At 43.2% G+C, this 21,825-nt stretch overlaps 1 protein-coding gene across 1 annotated transcript; it reads left to right on the forward strand.

Moving 5' to 3' along the window:
* Positions 1-4,057: 4,057 nt before the first annotated feature.
* Positions 4,058-21,819, forward strand: znf830 (zinc finger protein 830). Its single transcript, XM_056245131.1, has 2 exons — positions 4,058-4,512; positions 20,844-21,819. The coding sequence occupies exons 1-2, from the start codon at positions 4,113-4,115 to the stop codon at positions 21,518-21,520; spliced, it is 1,077 nt and encodes a 358-aa protein (XP_056101106.1). The 5' UTR covers positions 4,058-4,112; the 3' UTR covers positions 21,521-21,819.
* Positions 21,820-21,825: the final 6 nt, after the last annotated feature.

Consider the following 21,825-nt stretch of genomic DNA (forward strand, 5'->3'; position numbering starts at 1 on the left):
CTTTCCTCATTTGTATGTATCAGCTAAAAAATATCTTTGCATGCCAGCAACAAGTGTCCCTTGTGAGAGGATTTTTTCAAAGGCTGGAGAAATTATCTGTAAAAAAAGAAGTAGGCGAAGTCCTTCCACAGCAGAGAAATTAATATTTTTGAATAAAAATATGTAAAAAAGTGAGACATTGTGGCTTGATTTATTTTATTAATATTCATTTTGCAGGACCAAAATAACATTATGCACAGTGAGGAGCCTATAGGTTGCAAGATTCACATATTAGAAGAGTACAATAATAAAAAAACAACACATTTACATGGCTCGTCAAGGTTGTTTCAGGTCAACACCTGCAAGTGACCACTAGGTGTCGCCGTGGAGACGGGTGCCGGATTGATTCGAAGCCTCGACACAATATGGACCATTTGGTTCAACTGTTTCATTGCTTCACGAAGCCTCGATCTGCCCACCACTAGCACAAAGCTCCAATCCAAACTCTTACTATAGTAAACTAACACAAACTGGTACAGGCAGAAGGGTAACACTCACAATACAAGGTAACATTTACAAGGACCGACCAGGACAGACTGAACAGAAGCAAACTAAACACTGACACTGATGAACAAAAACCAGGTACACAGATGAACACAGGTGATGAAGATGGACTGACGACGGTAGGCATGGAAACAGATGAGTGGCGGGAAAACAAAAGACATGTGACTAACTGAAAACAAACAGAAGAACTAAACAGAACAGAATCAGACAGACACAGACGTCCCTCTGACGACTCATTTTTATAGGCTATTTTTCTCTTTCCCTTCTTACTCCTCATCAATACATAAAATATATAGAAGGTTCTTGTTATTTTATTTTATTTTATTTTATTTTATATAAGTTTTTGTTCATTTTAACACAGAAGGGTTGTCCGGGTATTGTTCTACTTAGTAAACCAGGACCTACGGTTGTTTTTTTCTTTAGTTTCTCCTAATGTTAGGTTATAGGGGCATTCACAATATAAATAAAAGAAAGGCTGTATTTTTATTTTTTGTTTTTTTATTTTTTTATTTTAAAGACAAAAGGGCAGATTTTTATTTATTACAAGATATGTATTTATTATTTATCACATTTGGTGGAGTCATGATCAGCAGGGGTCGCTATTCTCAGAGGGAATTTCAGGGGCAAAATTCTTCATATTGAGAGTAATAATAATGGAAGGTGGCTAATAATCATACTAGAGGACTCATAAGCAATATATTATTGCTAATATTTATGGTACTAATTGCAAATCTACAAATTTGATTTTACTCCATGAATTAGAAAAACGAATTTTAGACCTATACTAAATGTATTCTCGGGGGTGATTTTAATGTAGTCCCAGACAGTAACAAAGATAGATGGCCTCCCACAGGTGTGAAAGATGATAGCAGCAAGATTATCTCTGGGTTGTGCAATAACGTACGTCTTGTTGATATCTGGCGGAAAATTAACCCCAAAACACTCATGTATACATGGCAAAATATTGATTTGTCTTTGCAGTCTCGAGTAGATTTATGGTTAATATCAGAGGAGTTGACATCATTGATAGACAACGCTACAATTGATCCTGACCATAACTCTATTCACATTTCTATCATCACTAATGACAACAGAAAGAACTTGAGCAGAAGTGGATACTGGATTTTATTATTAAATGATGAATTTAAATGTGAAGTCTTAAAAATAATTGATAAATACTATTAACAGGGTGTAATTACTAACGAATATGGGCTGCAGTGGGATTTCATGAAATATAAAGTGAGGAGTTTAGCCATTGGAAAGAGTAAAACACTTGCCAAAAATAAACAGGCCAAAATGCAAGCCATCCTCCAAGAGTTTGGGGCCCTGTGTGATGAAACAGATTTAACAGAGGAACAAGCTCAAAATCTCATACAATTACAATAAACATTATGAAGAAAAGGCCAAATCTGCTTTCATACGTTCCAGAAGAAAGTGGCTCGAACATGGTGAAAAAAACAAGATATTTTTATTCTTTGGAAAAAAGAAATGGTGAAAGATTATCAATTAATAAATTACGCATAAATAATTCTGTCACAGATGATTTCTCTACAATTTCTAAACATATAGCAGAATTGTATACAACTTTGTACTCTAGCTCTGAAATACAATACTCCTCAATGGAGTCCTTCTTAGAAGAATTGGATAATACTACTTTTGTTAATGATGAATTTGGCAGCACTTGTGAGAAAGAGCTTAGTATTACAGAAGTTATGGACAATATTAAGAAACTCAAGGACAGCAAATCTCCTGGTAATGATGGGCTTACGAATGAACTTTCAGAGATGCCCTTTGCCCGTTTATTTGAGCTATGTTTAATGAATCTATAAAGAGTGGAATCTTCCCTCAAGCTCTCTTTGTACCCAAGACATTTACCAAAGAATTTGACAAGTTGTTATTTGATTTTGTTTGGGGAAAAAAACTCATTATTTAAAGAAAAATATATTATGCAATCCATATGATCAGGGTGGTTTGAATGTGGTGGTTTTACTTTTAAAATAAATTGGCTAAAATGTTTTATTAAAAATAATTGCTCTATGTGGAATATTTTCCCTAACCATTTAATTAATCAACTTTTTCCTTAGATGCAGTTTTGATATCAACAAAATACCTCTTTGTTTATCTAATTTTCACAAGCAAGTCTTTTTGACATGGAGTTTGGCTTTTAAACATAACTTCTCTCCTCACTCCTTTTTTATTTGGAATAATAAGTATATTACACACCGAAGAAAAACATTATTTTTAAGACATTGGTTTCAGTCTGATATACTATTAGTTAGTCAGTTGTTGAATTCTGGTGGTCAGTTTTTGAGTATTACTGAACTATGTCTGACATTTAAGTGCCATATTTCTGTTAAACAATATGGTATTGTCATGAAGTCTATTTCTGCCAAAATATTATCTCTATTCAGAAATCAGGGCTCTAGGGGTAACACTGCAAGTAAAGTCTCCAAAATTAATGATAAATGCAGTAACCAATTGATTAGATCTCTTTCTATCAGTATCTCTTCTCCTCCGTCTAAGTTTGTTTGGGTTCATGTTTCCCTCATTTTTGGGGAGTTCTTAGTCGGTATTGTGTATCAAATAAAACCAAAGAAGTCTTTTAAAATTGCTCACAGAATATATCCTGTGAAAGACACGTGACATTAGAGCGTTTTCATCTGGATATTGATTACAATGGCTGTTTTTGTAATTGTGAAAGAGAGTCTAGTGTGCACTTATTTGAATGTCCCTGTTCTTCAATCTTTTGGTATGAGATGTCTCCATTTCTAGGTGTTAAAATGAACTGCAACCTTGTCTTAAATTTGTCATCTGTCTTACTTCATACAAATGAATTGGACTTTTCTATAAGAAAAATGTATGTTATCGATTTGTTTCTATTATTAGGAAAATTTCATATTCATCAAACTAAATGGAGTAACTCAAAACCCAACTTTGCTAATTTTAAAGCAGCCTTTAAAATGTATTTTGAGTCTGTAAAGTTTTTAAAAAATCGAAAAGCCCAAAGATCTGTATCTCTGCTAAAGGAATTTAATATATGTTTGTGATGCCCTTTATCTCTTTTTTATTTATTTATTTTTTATTATTGTTGTTTCAAGTTATACTTATCAAATGTGAAAATGTGTAAAAGAAATGTCAAGAACTTGATATCAAACTCTGTAATTTTGAAAATTCAATAAAAAAAATTTTTTTTTTAAAAAGCACAGCGCGAGCTTAGACTGAGTCACGTGCTCCCTGTTACTTTACTCAGCGCTGCTCAGGATGGACCAATCACGTTTGTGTTATTAATCACGTGTGTGATTACTGGATCCGCTCGCTCTCGACACTCCTCAACGCTTATTTCATTTATCATCTGCTTACTTTATTTAATCATGGTATAGAGTTTGATAAGACAGATATAATACAGGTTTTGTGAACGATATGTAAACGCTTACGTTGCAGAGATTTGAACGCAGTTGATTGAAGGAAGGCGTTAAAGCGCCGCCTGGAGGAAGAGCTCCAAACACACACACACACACACACAGCGCCGCAGGAGAAGCACGTCATCCGCCCGCGACGAGCCTGCGAAGATGGCTTCCTTGCAGAAGGGGAAGAAGAAGGTGGTAAACCAAGAGGACTTGCGGCGCTTGATGCGGGAGAAGAAGCGTTCGACGGAGCGCGATAAGCGCGTGGACTCGCCGCACGCCCGATACAGCAGTGCGGGTCAGCTGAGCTGCGCGCTGTGCAACGCGCCGGTGAGGTCATCGCTGCTGTGGCACACTCATGTGCTGGGCAAGACACACAAGGACCGAGTCAGCGAGCTGAAGAACAGGGAGAGCACTCCCTCATCATCCTCAGTGCTGAAGAGCAGAACAGCACCCGCTCCTTCATCATCATCATCCTCATCCTCAGTGCTGAAGAGAGGCGCGCCCGAGCCCGCGAGTTCAGCATCAGGAGAAGCGAAGAGAGCCAAGACCCGCGTCACTGCAGGTGCGACACACCATCACAACACCACAACAACAACACCACATCCACAACACCAACACCACATCAACAACACCACATCAACAACACCACCACATCAGCAACACCACATCAGCAACACCATCACAAGAACACCACCACATCAACAACACCACAACAACAACACCACCACATCAACAACACCAACACCACAACAACACCATCACAACAACACCACATCAGCAACACCACATCAACAACACCACATCAGCAACACCATCACAAGAACACCACCACATCAACAATACCACAACAACAACACCACATCAACAACACCACATCAACAATACCACAACAACAACACCACATCAACAACACCACAACAACAACACCAACACCACCACAACAACAACACCACACCAACAACACCAACACCACAACAACAACAACACCACAACAACAACACCACAACAACAACAATACCACAACAACAACACCACAACAACAACACCACAACAACAACACCAACACCACCACAACAACAACACCACATCAACAACACCAACACCACAACAACAACACCACATCAACACCACCACATCAACAACAACACCATCTCAACAACACCACATCAGCAACACCACATCAGCAACACCACATCAGCAACACCACATCAGCAACACCACATCAGCAACACCACCACATCAACAACACCACATCAGCAACACCACATCAGCAACACCACAACAACAACACCAACACCACCACAACAACAACACCACATCAACAACACCAACACCACAACAACAACACCACATCAACAACACCACATCAGCAACACCACAACAACAACACCACAACAACAACACCAACACCACCACAACAACAACACCACATCAACAACACCAACACCACAACAACAACACCACATCAACACCACCACATCAACAACAACACCACATCAGCAACACCACATCAGCAACACCACCACATCAACAACACCACATCAGCAACACCACATCAGCAACACCACATCAGCAACACCACATCAAGAACACCACCACATCAACAACACCACATCAGCAACACCACATCAGCAACACCACATCAGCAACACCACATCAAGAACACCACCACATCAACAACACCACATCAACAACACCACATCAGCAACACCACATCAGCAACACCACATCAGCAACACCACATCAGCAACACCACATCAACAACACCACATCAACAACACCACATCAACAACACCATCACAACACCACATCAGCAACACCACATCAAGAACACCACCACATCAACAACACCACATCAACAACACCACATCAACAACACCACATCAGCAACACCACATCAAGAACACCACCACATCAACAACACCACATCAGCAACACCACATCAGCAACACCACATCAGCAACACCACATCAGCAACACCACCACATCAACAACACCACATCAACAACAACACCACATCAACAACACCACCACATCAACAACACCACATCAACAACAACACCACATCAACAACACCAACACCACAACAACAACACCACATCAACAACACCACATCAGCAACACCACATCAACACCACCACATCAGCAACACCACATCAGCAACACCACATCAGCAACAGCACATCAACAACACCACATCAACAACACCACATCAACACCACCACATCAGCAACACCACATCAGCAACACCACATCAGCAACACCACATCAGCAACACCACATCAGCAACACCACATCAAGAACACCACCACATCAGCAACACCACATCAGCAACACCACATCAACAACACCACATCAACAACACCACATCAACAACACCACATCAAGAACACCAACACCACAACAACAACACCACATCAGCAACACCACATCAGCAACACCACATCAGCAACACCACATCAAGAACACCACCACATCAGCAACACCACATCAACACCACCACATCAGCAACACCACATCAGCAACACCACATCAGCAACACCACATCAGCAACACCACATCAGCAACACCACATCAGCAACACCACATCAGCAACACCACATCAGCAACACCACATCAGCAACACCACATCAGCAACACCACATCAACAACACCACATCAACAACACCACATCAAGAACACCAACACCACAACAACAACACCACATCAGCAACACCACATCAGCAACACCACATCAGCAACACAAGAACACCACCACATCAACAACACCACATCAACAACACCATCACAACAACAATACCACATCAACAACATCATCACATAAAGAACACCACCACATCAACAACACCATCACAACAACACCACATCAGCACCACCACATCAACAAACACCACATCAACAACACCATCACAAGAACACCACCACATCAACAACACCACATCAACACCACCACATCAACAACACCACATCAACAACACCATCACATCAACACCACCACATCAACACCACCACATCAACACCACCACAACAACACCACATCAGCAACACCACATCAGCAACACCACATCAACAACACCACATCAACAACACCACATCAACAACACCATCACAAGAACACCACCACATCAACAACACCACATCAACAACACCACATCAACAACAACACCACATCAACAACACCATCACAACAACAACACCACATCAACAACACCACATCAACAACACCATCACAACAACAACACCACATCAACAACATCATCACATAAAGAACACCACCACATCAACAACACCACATCAACAACATCATCACATAAAGAACACCACCACATCAACAACACCATCACAACAACACCACATCAGCAACACCACATCAACACCACCACATCAACAAACACCACATCAACAACACCATCACAAGAACACCACCACATCAACAACACCATCACAACACCACATCAACACCACCACATCAACAACACCACATCAACAACACCACCACATCAACACCACCACATCAACAACACCACATCAACAACACCACATCAACAACACCACATCAACAACACCATCACAAGAACACCACCACATCAACAACACCATCACAACAACAACACCACATCAACAACACCACATCAACACCACCACATCAGCAACACCACATCAACAACACCATCACAACAACAACACCACATCAGCAACACCACATCAGCAACACCACATCAACAACACCACATCAACAACACCACATCAGCTACACCACATCAGCAACACCACATCAACAACACCATCACAAGAACACCACCACATCAACAACACCATCACAACAACACCACATCAGCAACACCATCACAAGAACACCACCACATCAGCAACACCACATCAGCAACACCACATCAACAACACCACATCAACAACACCATCACAAGAACACCACCACATCAACACCACATCAACAACACCACATCAGCAACACCACATCAACAACACCACATCAACAAAACCACATCAACAACACCATCACAAGAACACCACCACATCAACAACACCACATCAACAACACCATCACAACAACAACACCACATCAACAACAACACCATCACAACAACACCACATCAGCAACACCACATCAGCAACACCACATCAGCAACACCACATCAACAACACCATCACAACAACACCACATCAGCAACACCACATCAACAACACCACATCAACAACACCACATCAACAACACCACATCAACAAAACCACATCAACAACACCATCACAAGAACACCACCACATCAACAACACCACAACAACAACACCACATCAACAACAACACCATCACAACAACACCACATCAGCAACACCACATCAACAACACCATCACAACAACACCACATCAGCAACACCACATCAGCAACACCACATCAACAACACCACATCAACAACACCACATCAGCAACACCACATCAACAACACCACATCAACAACACCACATCAACAACACCATCACAAGAACACCACCACATCAACAACACCATCTCAACAACACCACATCAACAACACCATTACAAGAACACCACCACATCAACAACACCATCACATCAACACCACCACATCAACAACACCACATCAATACCACCACATCAGCAACACCACATCAACACCACCACATCAGCAACACCACATCAACAACACCACATCAACAACACCACATCAACAACACCACATCAGCAACACCACATCAACAACACCACATCAGCAACACCACATCAGCAACACCACATCAGCAACACCACATCAACACCACCACATCAGCAACACCACATCAGCAACACCACATCAGCAACACCACATCAACACCACCACATCAACAACACCACATCAGCAACACCACATCAGCAACACCACATCAGCAACACCACATCAACAACACCACATCAACACCACCACATCAGCACCACCACATCAGCAACACCACATCAACAACACCATCACAACAACACCACATCAGCAACACCACATCAACAACACCACATCAACAACACCATCACAAGAACACCACCACATCAACAACACCATCTCAACAACACCACATCAACAACACCATTACAAGAACACCACCACATCAACAACACCATCACATCAACACCACCACATCAACAACACCTCATCAACAACACCACATCAACACCACCACATCAGCAACACCACATCAACACCACCACATCAGCAACACCACATCAACAACACCACATCAACAACACCACATCAGCAACACCACATCAACAACACCTCATCAACAACACCACATCAGCAACACCACATCAGCAACACCACATCAGCAACACCACATCAACACCACCACATCAGCAACACCACATCAGCAACACCACATCAGCAACACCACATCAACACCACCACATCAACACCACCACATCAACAACACCACATCAGCAACACCACATCAGCAACACCACATCAGCAACACCACATCAACAACACCATCACAAGAACACCACCACATCAACACCACATCAACAACACCACATCAGCAACACCACATCAACAACACCACATCAACAAAACCACATCAACAACACCATCACAAGAACACCACCACATCAACAACACCACATCAACAACACCATCACAACAACAACACCACATCAACAACAACACCATCACAACAACACCACATCAGCAACACCACATCAGCAACACCACATCAGCAACACCACATCAACAACACCATCACAACAACACCACATCAGCAACACCACATCAACAACACCACATCAACAACACCACATCAACAACACCACATCAACAACACCATCACAAGAACACCACCACATCAACAACACCACAACAACAACACCACATCAACAACAACACCATCACAACAACAACACCACATCAGCAACACCACATCAGCAACACCACATCAACAACACCATCACAACAACACCACATCAACAACACCACATCAACAACACCACATCAGCAACACCACATCAACAACACCACATCAACAACACCACATCAACAACACCATCACAAGAACACCACCACATCAACAACACCATCTCAACAACACCACATCAACAACACCATTACAAGAACACCACCACATCAACAACACCATCACATCAACACCACCACATCAACAACACCACATCAACACCACCACATCAGCAACACCACATCAACACCACCACATCAGCAACACCACATCAACAACACCACATCAACAACACCACATCAACAACACCACATCAGCAACACCACATCAACAACACCTCATCAACAACACCACATCAGCAACACCACATCAGCAACACCACATCAGCAACACCACATCAACACCACCACATCAGCAACACCACATCAGCAACACCACATCAGCAACACCACATCAACACCACCACATCAACACCACCACATCAACAACACCACATCAGCAACACCACATCAGCAACACCACATCAGCAACACCACATCAACAACACCACATCAACACCACCACATCAGCACCACCACATCAGCAACACCACATCAACAACACCATCACAACAACACCACATCAGCAACACCACATCAACAACACCACATCAACAACACCATCACAAGAACACCACCACATCAACAACACCATCTCAACAACACCACATCAACAACACCATTACAAGAACACCACCACATCAACAACACCATCACATCAACACCACCACATCAACAACACCTCATCAACAACACCACATCAACACCACCACATCAGCAACACCACATCAACACCACCACATCAGCAACACCACATCAACAACACCACATCAACAACACCACATCAGCAACACCACATCAACAACACCTCATCAACAACACCACATCAGCAACACCACATCAGCAACACCACATCAGCAACACCACATCAACACCACCACATCAGCAACACCACATCAGCAACACCACATCAGCAACACCACATCAGCACCACCACATCAACACCACCACATCAACAACACCACATCAGCAACACCACATCAGCAACACCACATCAGCAACACCACATCAACAACACCACATCAACACCACCACATCAGCACCACCACATCAACAACACCACATCAGCAACACCACATCAACAACACCACATCAGCAACACCACATCAACAACACCACATCAGCAACACCACATCAGCAACACCACATCAACACCACCACATCAACACCACCACATCAACACCACCACATCAGCAACACCACATCAGCAACACCACATCAGCAACACCACATCAGCAACACCACATCAGCAACACCTCATCAGCAACACCACATCAACACCACCACATCAACACCACCACATCAGCAACACCACATCAGCAACACCACATCAACAACACCATCACAAGAACACCACCACATCAACAACAACACCACATCAGCAACACCACATCAGCAACACCACATCAGCAACACCACATCAACACCACCACATCAACACATCAACACCACCACATCAACACCACCACATCAACAACACCACATCAGCAACACCACATCAGCAACACCACATCAGCAACACCACATCAGCAACACCACATCAGCAACACCACATCAACAACACCACATCAACACCACCACATCAGCACCACCACATCAACAACACCACATCAACAACACCACATCAGCAACACCACATCAACAACACCACATCAGCAACACCACATCAGCAACACCACATCAGCAACACCACATCAACACCACCACATCAACACCACCACATCAACAACACCACATCAGCAACACCACATCAGCAACACCACATCAGCAACACCTCATCAGCAACACCACATCAGCAACACCACATCAGCAACACCTCATCAGCAACACCACATCAACACCACCACATCAGCAACACCACATCAGCAACACCACATCAGCAACACCACATCAACAACACCATCACAAGAACACCACCACATCAACAACAACACCACATCAGCAACACCACATCAGCAACACCACATCAGCAACACCACATCAACACCACCACATCAACACCACCACATCAACACCACCACATCAACAACACCACATCAGCAACACCACATCAGCAACACCACATCAGCAACACCACATCAGCAACACCACATCAGCAACACCACATCAGCAACACCTCATCAGCAACACCACATCAACACCACCACATCATCAACACCACCACATCAGCAACACCACATCAGCAACACCACATCAACAACACCATCACAAGAACACCACCACATCAACAACACCACCACATCAGCAACACCACATCAGCAACACCACATCAGCAACACCACATCAACAACAACACATCAACAACACCATCTCAACAACACCACATCAACAACACCATCACAACAACAACACCACATCAACACCACATCAACACATAAACAACACCACATTAACACCATCACAACAACAACACCATCTCAACAACACCATCTCAACAACACCATCTCAACAACACCACATCAACAACAACACCACATCAACAAAAACACCACAACAACAACAACAACAACACATCAACAACAACACATCAACACCACCACATCAACACCACCACATCAACACCACCACATCAACCACACCACATCAACCACACTACATCAACAACATCACAACAACAACACATCAACAACACCATCACAACAACAACAACACACATCAACACACACATCAACAACACCACATCAACAACAACACATCAACAACACCACCACATCAACAACACCACACAACAACAACACACATCACAACACACACATCAACAACACCACATCAACACCACTCACAACAACAACACCACATCAACACCACAACACACCATCAACAACACCACATCAACACAACACCATCAACACAACACACCACAGCAACACAACAACACCACATCACAACACCACATCAACACCACCACATCAACACCACCACATCAACACCACCACATCAACAACACCACATCAACAACACATCACATCAAAACAACACCACATCAACACACACATCAACAACAACAACATCACCCACATCAACAACACAACACATCACAAACAACACCAACATCATCAAACACCATCACAACAACAACACCACATCAACAACACACATCAACAACACCACATCAACCATCACCAACAACACCACATCAACACCACCACATCAACCACACCAACACCACATCAACAACACTACATCAAGAACACCACCACATCAACAACACCATCACAGCAACACCACACCAGCAACACCACATCAGCAACACCACATCAACAACACCACATCAACAACACCATCACAAGAGCAACACCAAATCAGCAACACCACATCAGCAACACCACATCAACAACACCACATCAGCCACACCACATCAACAACACCATCTCAACAACACCACATCAACAACACCATCACAACACCACATCAACAACATCATCACATAAACAACACCCCATCAACAACACCACATCAACAACACCATCACAAGAGCAACACCAAATCAGCAACACCACATCAGCAACACCACATCAACAACACCACATCAGCCACACCACATCAACAACACCATCTCAACAACACCACATCAACAACACCATCACAACACCACATCAACAACATCATCACATCAGCAACACCACATCAGCAACACCACATCAACAACAACACATCAACAACACCATCTCAACAACACCACATCAACAACACCATCACAACAACAACACCACATCAACACCACATCAACACATAAACAACACCACATTAACACCATCACAACAACAACACCATCTCAACAACACCATCTCAACAACACCATCTCAACAACACCATCTCAACAACACCACATCAACAAAAACACCACAACAACAACAACAACACATCAACAACACCATCACAACAACACCACATCAACACCACCACATCAACACCACCACATCAACACCACCACATCTACCACACCACATCAACCACACTACATCAACAACATCACAACAACAACACATCAACAACACCATCACATCAACAACAACACACCATCAACACCACGACATCAACAACACCACATCAACAACACCACATCAACACCATCACAAAAACAACACCACATCAACAACACCATCACAACAACAACACCACATCAACAACACCACATCAACAACACCACATCAACACCATCACCACATCAACACCATCACATCAACAACACCACATCAACACCATCACCACATCAACACCATCACAACAACAACACCACATCAACACCACCACATCAACCACACCAACACCACATCAACAACACTACATCAAGAACACCACCACATCAACAACACCATCACAGCAACACCACACCAGCAACACCACATCAGCAACACCACATCAACAACACCACATCAACAACACCATCACAAGAGCAACACCAAATCAGCAACACCACATCAGCAACACCACATCAACAACACCACATCAGCCACACCACATCAACAACACCATCTCAACAACACCACATCAACAACACCATCACAACACCACATCAACAACACCATCTCAACAACACCATCTCAACAACACCACATCAACAACACCATCTCAACAACACCACAACAACAACAACAACAACAACACATTAACAACACCATCACAACAACACCACATCAACACCACCACATCAACACCACCACATCAACCACACCACATCAACCACACTACATCAACAACACCACATCAACAACATCACAACAACAACATCACAACAACAACACATCAACAACACCACATCAACAACACCACATCAACACCATCACAAAAACAACACCACATCAACAACACCATCACAACAACAACACCACATCAACAACACCACATCAACACCATCACAACAACAACACTACATCAACACCACCACATCAACCATACCACATCAACAACACCACATCAACAACACCACATCAACAACACGACATCAACACCACGACATCAACAACACCACATCAACACCATCACAAAAACAACACCACATCAACAACACATCAACAACACCATCACAACAACAACACCATCACAACAACAACACTACATCAACACCACCACATCAACCACACCACATCAACCACACCGCATCAACAACACATCAACAACACCACATCAACAACACTACATCAACAACACCACAACAACAACACCACATCAACAACACCACATCAACCACACCACATCAACCACACCACATCAACCACACCACATCAACAACACCACATCAACAACACATCAACAACACCATCACAACAACAACACCACATCAACAACACCATCACAACAACAACACTACATCAACACCACCACATCAACAACACCACATCAACCACACCACATCAACAACACCACATCAACAACACTACATCAACAACAACACCACATCAACACCACCACATCAACACCACCACATCAACCACACCACATCAACAACACCATCACAACAACACATCAACAACACCACATCAACAACACCACATCAACAACACCATCACAACAACACATCAACAACACCACCACAACAACACCACCACATCAACACCACCACATCAACAACACCATCACAACAACACCACATCAACACCACCACATCAACAACACTATCACAACAACACCACATCAACACCACAACAACAACACCACATCAACACCACCACATCAACACCACCACATCAACACCACCACATCAACAACACCATCACAACAACACCACATCAACACCACAACATCAACACCACATCAACAACACCATCACAACAACACCACATCAACACCACAACAACAACAACACCACGACATCAACACCACCACATCAACAACACCATCACAACAACACCATCACAACAACACCATCACAACAACACCACCATCATCATCATCACATCATAAACACCATCATTAATAAAAAGGTTATGACATCAGAAGCTACTAGCCCAAAGGTCCTTGCACACTGAGTCCGAAGGTTTCGTTTGCGTTGCCGTTTTTTTCAAATTCGTCATTCGGTGGCTCTGAATTGTCTAAACTATGAAGGTAATATGATGCCATAAAGAATGGCATGTGCAGGGTAAGATTTGTGAAATTGTACATAAGATTGCAAGCGTAAATTAAATTTGCATGCGCAAGAGAAGATTTGTAAAAGTGTAAATCGCCTTTCAAGTGTAAGAAAACAATATTTGCAGCATTTAACTGTTATTCGTAAGTGTAATTCATGTATTTTTAAGCTGCAGCTTCATGCTAAGCAAAATAAATAGGATCTGTATTCTTCTGACTTTCATTTTTCCGCGCTTACTCTTTTGCCACGGTTTTTGTGCACAAATGCGGCCGAAAGCACTGCAGGCCTGTGAACGGCAATCTGCAAGTGAAAACAACAGAGGCAGGAACAGCAAAACAGATGAATTGCGTAAAATCAAACTTTGTGTAAAAAAATAGACTGTTGCAAATGTCTAAATGACTTGTTGTGTGCATTGGGCAACAAGTTCCCGAAATAATAACCCGATTTGTAGTTGCGTCTCTCTTTCACCTGCGCTTCCAGTTTTGGCACGATTCTCTCACTCACTGAGTTTTGCAAGCGCAAAAAGGAGGGTGGGTCCACCTTCATCATGTAGCCAATCAGATGAGCTTCTCGCTGACACTCGATTTACTCTGATCTGATTGGTTCAATAGTCAAGTCAAGTCACCTTTATTTATATAGCGCTTTTTACAAAACAGATTGTATCAAAGCAGCTTTACAGAGATAAACATGAAAACAATATAACAAAGTTTGTTTCTAGAAGAAAATTGCGTCATCATCCACCTTAAGTAAGGCAGATCAATAATATTGTTGAATATTAAATGTCCCCAACTAAGCAAGCCAAAAGCCAAGGCAACAGTGGAGGAACCCAAACTCCATCAGTGACAGAATGGAGAATAAACCTTGGGAGAACCCAGACTCAGTCGGGGGCCAGTTCTCCTCTGACCAACGGGGGAACAGTGTGTGATTCGGGCAGCGTTACAGGTCAGATTGGATCGGAACATTTAGAGTATTTATCCATTTCCATCTGGTTGGAAGTCGAAGTAATCACGCCGGTATGGAGACGAGTTGTTGAGGATCAGTGCCGATGGCTGTCGTGTCGATGAGGCCTTCACAGGGCTGATGAGGCATACTTCAATAAACACGCCAGTCACCAGAACACATCTTTATCTTCATTGGGCTCAGAAACGTTCTGGCAAGTTTAGCGGAGATTTACTCCTGACAGCAAAATGGATATTTGCGCGAGTACAGATGAAGAATATACCTGTGAAATGCAGTTATGTGCTGAGGAAAGCACTACATCTCAAACACATTAACCAGCGCCAGTGTCTGTCCGTCAGCATGTCAGAGCACACCAGAGGACTGGTACACTGCATTTACATCAACGTTTCAGACTTTATCTACTGTCTTTTGACCCTAGCCCAGCTTTAGACATCTTTGTCAGAAATGACATGCGTTTATATATATATATATATATAACATAATTTGTATATATTTTTGCAACATTAGTTGGAGTCATGGTCTGTAATTTTACATCAACCTGTATTATCCGTTCACTTAAACATTCACACAAATTATTATTATAGAAAAGGATTCGAAAGGATTCCTTAACACTTGGATCTTTTGACCTTTTCTTTTTTTTGTTCTTTCTCAGACGAAAAATGTAATATCATCAAATTAAACACTAATCTGCTTTCAAACCTACATTAATCCCTGAAAATTATTTTACTTTATCACATTTTTAAACAGCTTCTCGTGGGCGTTTGCAGTTGCGTGTTAAATGGCCCCGCTGACCACAGTTAAAACACTCGGTCATCTGGTGGCTCGCGTGTCAGCCTCACCTACAGCAGCACACACCTTGCCTATAGTTAATCACTGTGAGCTCCACTCACTGCACACCCTTGAACAGTGTGTCCCAATCAGGAATGCTAACAGAGCCACTGATAAGCAGTTATCTCTATTCCTTTGACAAATACTATTATTTATCACAATAGCCGAATCATAATCTTCATCATTATCATTGGCAGCACATTCATTTTCATAAGCTGCGCAGTAACGCTCAACATATTCTAAGGGGTTTTCACAAAGTTTCTGTTTAACTTTAGTCACACTTGTCCAGGGAAATGATCCCCAACACAGAATTTCCAGTACTTGCTTTTTGTAGTCATTGTACGAGGCTAATTTTTTTTATTTTTCTGGTTCTTTGTTTGTAGACAGTCAAGTTGTTGTTTAATTTGCCAATCGGAATCAAAACCCTGATTACCCATTGTCTTAAGCATATTTCTCTGAAGTGAGGGTTTCAGAGCAGAGCTGCTTACAGCGTTTGCTCTCTTCCGTCTCACTATAGGGGCTTTCGCACCGGCTAGTTCTAGGAACGGGCCATCAGGGTGGGTCCCCGAGAACTAACGGTTCCCGTAAGATCGTTCTCCTGGTTGCGTTCGCTCCGCCAGTAGGAACTCTGAAGTGATGTAAGACGTGTTTGATGTTGTGACGTTTATTGTGACGGCGCTGAGAACGCCAGAGCCTGAGCTCACAGTGCTCACATTCTCCTGTTCATTCGTTTACGATCAGTCTTACAGTCCTGTCAAATACGTTATTAGGACTGCTATACATAGAAAGTAGACAGTAATGAACAGTTATTAGCGTAGGCCGTATGTTGATGTCCAGTGTTGCTGCGCAGAAATACATAATCATGTTTCTCTCGGTCTCCTCAAAGCTGTGTTGGAGTTTCTCCTCAGCGTAAAGATTAAGAGCTCCATCTATCACTGTTTTACATGTTCGTATAGTTCGTTTCTGGAGTAAATATATAGGCTATAATCTGTGTGCTTTTTTAAACATGGCGGGTGCTGGTGTTTCACGTATGTTCAGCCAATCAGCGAACACTAACGTCACGGATAGTAAAATAGTTCCTCCAAAAACGAGATCCTAGAGCTAATATCGCTCCCAGTTCCTGCGGTGCAATCATGCCGAAACCCGGGAACTTCAGCCAACAGTTCTAGGAACTATGAAAAAGTTCCTCCGGTGCGAAAGCCCCTAATGCGTATCAGGACTGATCGGGTTACTGATCAAGTTACTCAATTTGTCTGCCATATCTTCCTCACGGTTCAAACTCACCTGAAGTTATTGCAGAGGCGGCCATCTTTGAACAACACAGCTTGGCTTCTGCGTGATGAAACTGCAAAGTATACTTAAAATCACAGTTACATATACTGGTCCACGACCAATTTGGTTCACACATTTTTTTTTTCTCGGGATCGTTCCTGATGCATCCCTGGCAAACAACCCTATTTTTGTTTAATGTATGTACCTAAATCCCTACCTGTCTGAATCACTGAGTTCCGGGAACCCCTATCCGAAATGGGAGAGATCGAGAGTCAGGTTCGCGAAGATACACTTAGAATTGTTTAGGCCTACACCAATCGCGTACACTCTACAAACTACACTGCTAGTGGGCGCCTACACCTCCAGCACGGCCTGTGTTAGGCTTTCGTGCTCCCACTCAAGTGTCCAACTTCCAACTTCCTCGTGGTTATAGCACGGCCTGTCTTCGTGACGTAATCACCACAGGCTCTTCCTGCTCCTGCTCAAGAGTGTCAAGCGTTATTAGTCTCCCTTCAATCAACCTCTTCCACCCAGACAGGCCTATGAAAATAATAAAATCTTACTACCTAGTTTCTTGATTAGCCAGGGATGTCACAGAAGAATAATTGCCCGTGAATTCTCCACCATTTACAGTTAAAGACACAGGGACCAGGATATGAAAGGATATGATTAATTAAGACAAGGAGTTAGAAGTGGAGTCAATTTAAGATAAGAGTCAGAATTATATTAAATTAGAGAAAAGTTTTACTGAAGATCGTTTGCAGTTTCATCAGTCAGAAGTCATTTTCAAGACTCACAAGGAGTTCATAGGCTGCTAGATCACAGCAATTAAATCCTACACTAAGGTCTAAGCTACGTCCTTGCTTCAGGTTGCAGTTTCTTATTGGCTAAGAACTAGATAAATATAGTAAATTTACACACATAAACAGTCGCCAACATGTCGAAGAAAACAAGTCAGTCCATCTCCAATAATGCCACTTGATCCTTAACCTGTAACCAAGAATACTAACACACACACTGACACACAGCTTCTTCGAGGTTGGATTTGGCCAGGCTCTAACTATTAACAGGAGTCTCTTCAAAACATTAAGATAACATGTTCTTTCTCTCAATGAGAGGACACTTAATCTAACAGTAAAGACTTTAACTAAGGAATGGTCACTTAAACTATTGGGTCCAATGATCCTTGTGAACTACAGTCGTCATGGTGAGCTAGAAGAACAGATATGTGTTTTCACACGTTGAAGAACTTTCTCAACAAAACAAGTCCACATTTCATCTCTGGAATCCGGGCTAAATGAGCAAGCACTATTACTGTATTCCTAGCATGGCCCAGACCCTTCAGTCACCTCTCATATCAAATACAGACATTACTGAATGCATGAAAAAAACATTTCAGTAATCACATTGGTAACTTCTCTAGGCTTATGAGATTTTACTTGGTTGTAGAAGTCATTCAACCTATTTGATATTTAGAAGGAAAAATATTGATTAATACCTTGATTATAATCACTCATTAGATGTACATGGAAGCAGCAGTCCGCTCAGAAACCGGCTCTGTGTGACCCTACTGTGGTTTCTGCCTATGATCTTTCATTCTGCCATACAAACTCACCCCTGGTTCAGACTGATGTTCAGGTCTTGAGGTGAATAACCCGTGTGTGTGTCAGACTGATGTTCAGTAAATAACCTGTGCTTGTGTGTGTGTGCAGGTGCAGGACAGCAGGAGCGGACGTCCGTATCTTCAGGTCAGTCTGCAGGTCTCGTGCTCCTCGCTGGACAATACGATGATGATGGTGAGGAAGAGGGCAGCAGTGCAGCTCCAGCTGGAGAGCCGGTCCCGAACGCCGGGCTCCCCGCGGACTTCTTCGACAGCAGCAGCGTCTCCGTGTCTCACTCCGGCTCCGTGTCCGAGTCTCAGGCCGTCTCCGAGTCTCACTCCGGCTCTGTGTCTCAGGCCGAGGACGGAGGCGAGGAGAGGAAGGACGGCCCGGCCGAAGCTCTACCCGAGGGTTTCTTCGACGACCCGGTGCGCGACGCCAAGGTGCGTAACGTGGACACGCCCCGCGACCACATGGACCGCGAGTGGGAAGAGTTCCAGAAGGAGATGCGGCAGGTCAACAGCGCGTCCGACGCCATCGTGGCCGAAGACGACGAGGAGGGGCGGCTGGAGCGGCAGATCCACGAGATCGACCAGCAGATGCTGTGCTTCCGGCGCGTGGAGGTCCTGAGAGCCAGACAGGAGCTGGTGAAGAGCGCGCTGAGCCGAGCGAGACTGCAGAGAGACGAGGCGAGGCTGGCCGGCGGAGAGGAAGAGGACGACGAGGAGGAGGAGGAGGAGGAGCTGATGCACGTGCTGGCGCAGGACTGGAGGGCCAAAGGAGCGCTCGCCTGAACACACTCCTGCGCTCGCCTGAGCTGGTGTGTGTGTGAACTGTGTGTACAGACACTGACTCCAGCAGCTTCACATGAGCTTGTACATGCTTTGATTCTTCATATAAACAATCACGCAGTTGAGAGTTCTGGTGTGCAGTGAATGATGATCAAACATGATATATATAGAGCTGAAACCATTCAGTGGAGAACAATTTTATAGATTTCATTTCTGGAAGAGAGGCGTACACACGGTTTTTATGTGTACGTTGGTTCTCTGAATATTAATATCAGACCTGTTGGGCAGGAATGAAGAGATGATAATAT

Source organism: Rhinichthys klamathensis, unplaced genomic scaffold, assembly GCF_029890125.1.
Source record: "Rhinichthys klamathensis goyatoka isolate OS25496 unplaced genomic scaffold, OSU_Roscu_1.1 h1tg001479l_1, whole genome shotgun sequence".
Taxonomy (NCBI): domain Eukaryota; kingdom Metazoa; phylum Chordata; class Actinopteri; order Cypriniformes; family Leuciscidae; genus Rhinichthys; species Rhinichthys klamathensis.